The 4902-nt window shown below is 39.3% G+C and overlaps 1 protein-coding gene across 3 annotated transcripts; it reads left to right on the top strand.

Annotated features, from left to right (window-relative positions):
* Positions 1-812: 812 nt before the first annotated feature.
* LOC117538596 lies at positions 813-3880 on the top strand. 3 transcript variants are annotated; one of them, XM_034204450.1, is made up of 6 exons: positions 813-1321; positions 1655-1732; positions 2109-2444; positions 2792-2947; positions 3021-3119; positions 3378-3880. In XM_034204450.1, the coding sequence occupies exons 2-6, from the start codon at positions 1690-1692 to the stop codon at positions 3449-3451; spliced, it is 708 nt and encodes a 235-aa protein (XP_034060341.1). In that variant the 5' UTR covers positions 813-1321; positions 1655-1689; the 3' UTR covers positions 3452-3880. The 3 variants fall into 3 exon arrangements, with proteins under 3 accessions (XP_034060341.1, XP_034060340.1, XP_034060342.1); XM_034204449.1 differs by having other exon boundaries at positions 1651-1732; XM_034204451.1 differs by lacking the exon at positions 1655-1732 and having other exon boundaries at positions 814-1321.
* The last annotated feature ends 1022 nt before the right edge of the window (positions 3881-4902 follow it).

Raw genomic sequence — 4902 nt, 5'->3', positions numbered from 1 at the left:
GCACCGCACGTTCATGACAGCATGGTAATGATTTGTTATTATGATGGATTTTATATTAACGAGGCGGCAGTTAGCAGCTAGCGGCTAGCTAGTAATTATGCTAATGTAAACATCAATCGTTATGAACTTATATTACGCTGTAACAGGATCTAGTGATATCCAAGCAACAGAGCTTCATTTAGCATAAAAGAATGATTGTACTGTATATATATATAATATATATATACTTATAATAATAAGTAATATTAACTTTATTTAATACAACATTTACGGTACAATATTTAATCATACAGCCCATGTAGTATGATAATGAATTACAGCAAACATGTGCAATATATCCATTATTACAGCTCCGTGGGATGGCAGTAAGACGATATGGATCCGTTCTTATTGTGCATCCATGGGTAAAGATAAACGCAACTCACATTGGTTTCTCAAACAGCATCTCTGTAAACTACGTGTATTCACTGAATTTCACTCTCTGCCTTTAACGGCTCGTTGTAGCTCCAATAGCTCCAGCCCCACCCTCCCTGTGAGCAGTGTGTTCTGATTGGTCGGGACACGTAACATGAACGTGCCGGGCGGCGCGGTCCCGTGGATTAGATGCACGTTCATAATGCAGAGGGAAATAACTCTCAGAATAACGTTATTAGCACATTATTACAACTTGAGGAACGAATATTTGTAATAAGGGCTATACAAGTGTTCATACTGGGTAGTTTATTTAGTTTAAAAAAAATTAGCCAATGATTTACAGACCACTCTTTCCCCATGTAAGTCAATGGGAAAAAGTGTTTCCGGGCCTTGCAACCAAAAGGAAGTGTAGTACCGCCGTTTGGCCAGCACGAATATTTTCATCTGAGTCCGGCGCACTTCCTGGGGGCTTGCTGGTACCCCGAACACATCTGGTACCAGGGCTGGACTGGGACAGCAAATCAGCCCTGGCATTTGGACCCAGACCGGCCCAAATCCATAAAACAAACGAATAGTAGCGGTTCCTGACAAGAAGAATAACTCAGTATAATTTTTTTAAAAAACGCTATTATTATCGCTGGCTTCGAGGCCATAAGGGTCAGACGCAAGTGATTCAGTGTTCCCAGCTGTTTAGTCTATCTCCCCAAATATGTTGATTACTCTCTCTGAACTAGTTAAAAGGTCTATCGAGAGAGAGGCTCTTCAGAATTGACGTGGCATCCCTCCCGTGCAGTCAGAAGCTCTGGCTGTGTGAGTTGTGATGTGAATCTTCCGGCCGATACTCGTAATAAACCATCAGTGTTTGACATCAAAGCTCCTGCGCTCCCCGTGTCTCCTTCATGAGTCGGTGAGTCCCACTGCATTGCTACACAGAAGATTCCCCCACACTATTACATATATGTAAACAACAACAAGTGTTTGAGAGGGTGCAAAACTGTCAATGTTTTGACTGATAAAACAGAAACAAAGGACTCAATGATGGCAACACTTGTAATTATTTTACAAAATGATTACTTAATTCTGCAGTAACCTACATCCAGGTGTAGTTTTAATGTAAAATCACACATACAATTGAAGATTCATGCAGGACAAATTAGAGTTCAGAGTGGTGGATGTATTTAGAGCAGAGGGACTGCATCCTTTTTAGAAAGGTGAAGCACTTCCTGTTTTGTCCAGACAGAAGAGAGGAAGCGTTAAACCATCAGAGACTCAAACATGAACGTCTGGCTTGTCGCTTTGATCTGCTTCTTCTTCCACAGTGAGTACGCACACTTAATATTTATATCAGTCTCTATTGTTTACTGTTATTGTTCTTTATTTAATCTGCAGTAGGTCAGCTAAAGTTTTCACTGCATTGTGTTGTTGATTGTATCATCTCATATCAGTCCAACAACAGTTTGTTGGTTTCTGTGGTTTAACCATAGACTATATATAAATATAGGGTTTAACATGTTAGTATGAGTCTCTTTTGAAGCATTACAAATGTTTCAAACTGAAATTAGTTAATAATGTTATGAATTTTAATTAAATCAAATCCTGATCTTTTTAATTAATAAAACAGGAAATGTTATATGTTAAACTGCAGCTGCCTACATGAGTACATAGTAACCATTAATTGATCTTCTTTTCAACAGCACAGCGGGATGGAAACAGTGAAAGCGTCGTCCGTACAGGAACTGAAGTAGGAGACATTACAGTTTCATGCCCCTTCTATTTATCCGGAAAGAGGAAGATCCTCTGTAAGGGAGAGTGTGGCAAAGGAGACACTCTGCTCCAAAACACCGCCGACACGGCCCGGAAAGGCAGATACAGCATCAGATTTAAAGAAGGGACTGCTTTTCCGTATTCTGATACAGTTCTGTATGTGGGCATCACAAAGCTGACTAAGTCTGATGCAGGACGGTACAAATGTGGCTTTGGCCGAGTGTTTTCACCGTCATACATGGAGTTTGAGATCAGAGTTGAAGATGGTGAGTCTTTTCTAGATAGGTTAGATTTATCTCTCCCTTGACCGCGGCTGCTCTTCTAAATACCACAATATGTTCAGTGCAACACAACACTCTAAACACTGATAAATGCTCCTTTAAACACAAACATTCATCTGTGAAACATATGGTAACCTCAGACGTCACACACTTCAGTTAATTTAAATGTTGTTGCACCAACCAATTCATATATTGTGCATTTAGTCATATGATTAGAAATACACTGATACATTTACATTTAAATTCATGTTATTTTCAGTGACATGTTATAGCGCCAAGTTATTTTTACAATCAGTATCTGATTGTCTTTTGTGTTTTCTTTTGTTTCACAGCTCCAACCTCTTCAAAACCAAAAGTGACTTTCAGACCGTTTCCAACATCAGCCTCCACACTGACCATCACTAAGAGTCTGAGCTCCGTACCTTCCTCAGCCTCCCCTGAACGCACCACACAGCCTCAACAGGGACCAACAGCTCCAGCTGGTCACGGTACATTTAGTTTGTTGTTTGTGTTTATGGACCAGGAAGTGTCAGAGTAAACAAAGTGTTCTTCTGCTCTCAGGTGTGGTGCTGTATGTGCGTCTGACTCTGGTCGTCATGTTCATCGTACTCTCAGCGTCTGTGCTGATATTCTGCAGGAAGAGGGCCAGGAAACCCAGAGGTGAGTTTACAGGAAACAAACACATAACAAAAGCAACTGGACATTTAAGACTTACCATTTCTCTTAGAAATCACAACAACCTGCTAAAAAAAAATCACAAATGTTCCTAGATTAGATTCTGTGACTTCATTACATAACTATTTACATTTACATAACACATGTGATTGATCATATCAAGCCAAACAAATGTTGTTTTACAAAGGGCTGTCATATCATAAATATGCATCTACATATAACTCTTCTCTGTTCCTCGGGTAGAAGCGAGCTTGGACGAAATCCACTCAGAAGACGCTTCACCTCCTCTTAAACTCTCTGAGTGGCCGACAGGTTAACACAAAGCGGTTTAACTGACTAACTTTCACAATATACTGTAATCTGCTTTTTCATTTCAGAGAACTGAGTTATTTTCATAACTTTTATAATGATTTATTGTTGGTAAGATAACGGTAAACAATGTCAGTTAGAGCTCACATTAGTTACCAGTTAAAACAATTGAACTGCTGGGAAAAAGGTAAAATGTTATCAGTGTCCGATTCATTGTTTTTATAAATTCTTTGCATCTGCAGAAATGTATTTGATGGGTTAGATGATGAGTCATAATTATATGATTTAATTTTGTCAGTTTCCTTGCAACAATTATAACTACTTGTATGTCTGCACAACAAAACAACACAAATCTGAACTAAATCACTGATTTTGAGTTTGTATCCTGCAAGTATATATGTGTACTACAAGAATAATCCTAGTTATTTTTTATATACAAAATAAAAATAATTAAGTTTTATGTTTGAAGCATCTTTTGGAAGTGTCATTTGTATTGTATTAAAGGTCCCCTATTATACTGTTTTTCATCAATATATTATAGCTCTCAGATAGATACAAAACATGTCTCTGAAGTGTTTGGCTCCAAACTCCAAACAGATCATTGCAGCATTACCCCATAATCCCCCTCTGTTTCAGCCCTGTTTCCATAGTGCTGATTTATCTGTCTGTTTACTTTAGATGAAAATAAGGAGCCCCTCCCCACGCCCCTCTGAGAGAGATTTTGGTTACAAAGAACACAATGGTGCTCTAGGAGGAGATTCAGGTGATAAGGGGTGTGGTGCCTTGATTGGCTAATGGTTACCAAGACACAAACATCGTTATGACATCATAAAGTGGCCAAAATCTGATCAGCTCATTTTCAGACAGGTTTTTTATAGAAATGGATCAAAAAGAGAGAGAATCTTTGTTACTGTAACTTTCAGAGTCTCTTTCCACAGAGGGGACACATGTTGATGAAGAAGAGACATGAAGAAGAGGGGACACATGTTGATGTAGAAGAGACATGAAGAAGAGGGGACACATGTTGATGTAGAAGAGACATGAAGAAGAGGGGACACATGCTGATGTAGAAGAGACATGAAGAAGAGGGGACACATGCTGATGTAGAAGAGGACATGAAGAAGAGGGGACACATGTTGATGTAGTAGAGACATGAAGAAGAGGGGACACATGTTGATGTAGAAGAGACATGAAGAAGAGGGGACACATGTTGATGTAGAAGAGACATGAAGAAGAGGGGACACATGTTGATGTAGAAGAGACATGAAGAAGAGGGGAAACATGTTGATGTAGAAGAGACATGAAGAAGAGGGGACACATGTCGATGTAGAAGAGACATGAAGAAGAGGGGACACATGTTGATGTAGAAGAGACATGAAGAAGAGGGGAAAGCATGTTGATGAAGTAGAGACATGAAGAGAGGGGGACACATGTTGATGTAGAAGAAGACATGAAGAAG

Source organism: Gymnodraco acuticeps, unplaced genomic scaffold, assembly GCF_902827175.1.
Source record: "Gymnodraco acuticeps unplaced genomic scaffold, fGymAcu1.1, whole genome shotgun sequence".
Taxonomy (NCBI): Eukaryota; Metazoa; Chordata; class Actinopteri; order Perciformes; family Bathydraconidae; genus Gymnodraco; species Gymnodraco acuticeps.
Note: the sequence above shows the minus strand (reverse complement) of the source record. Positions and strands in the feature narration are given on the sequence as shown.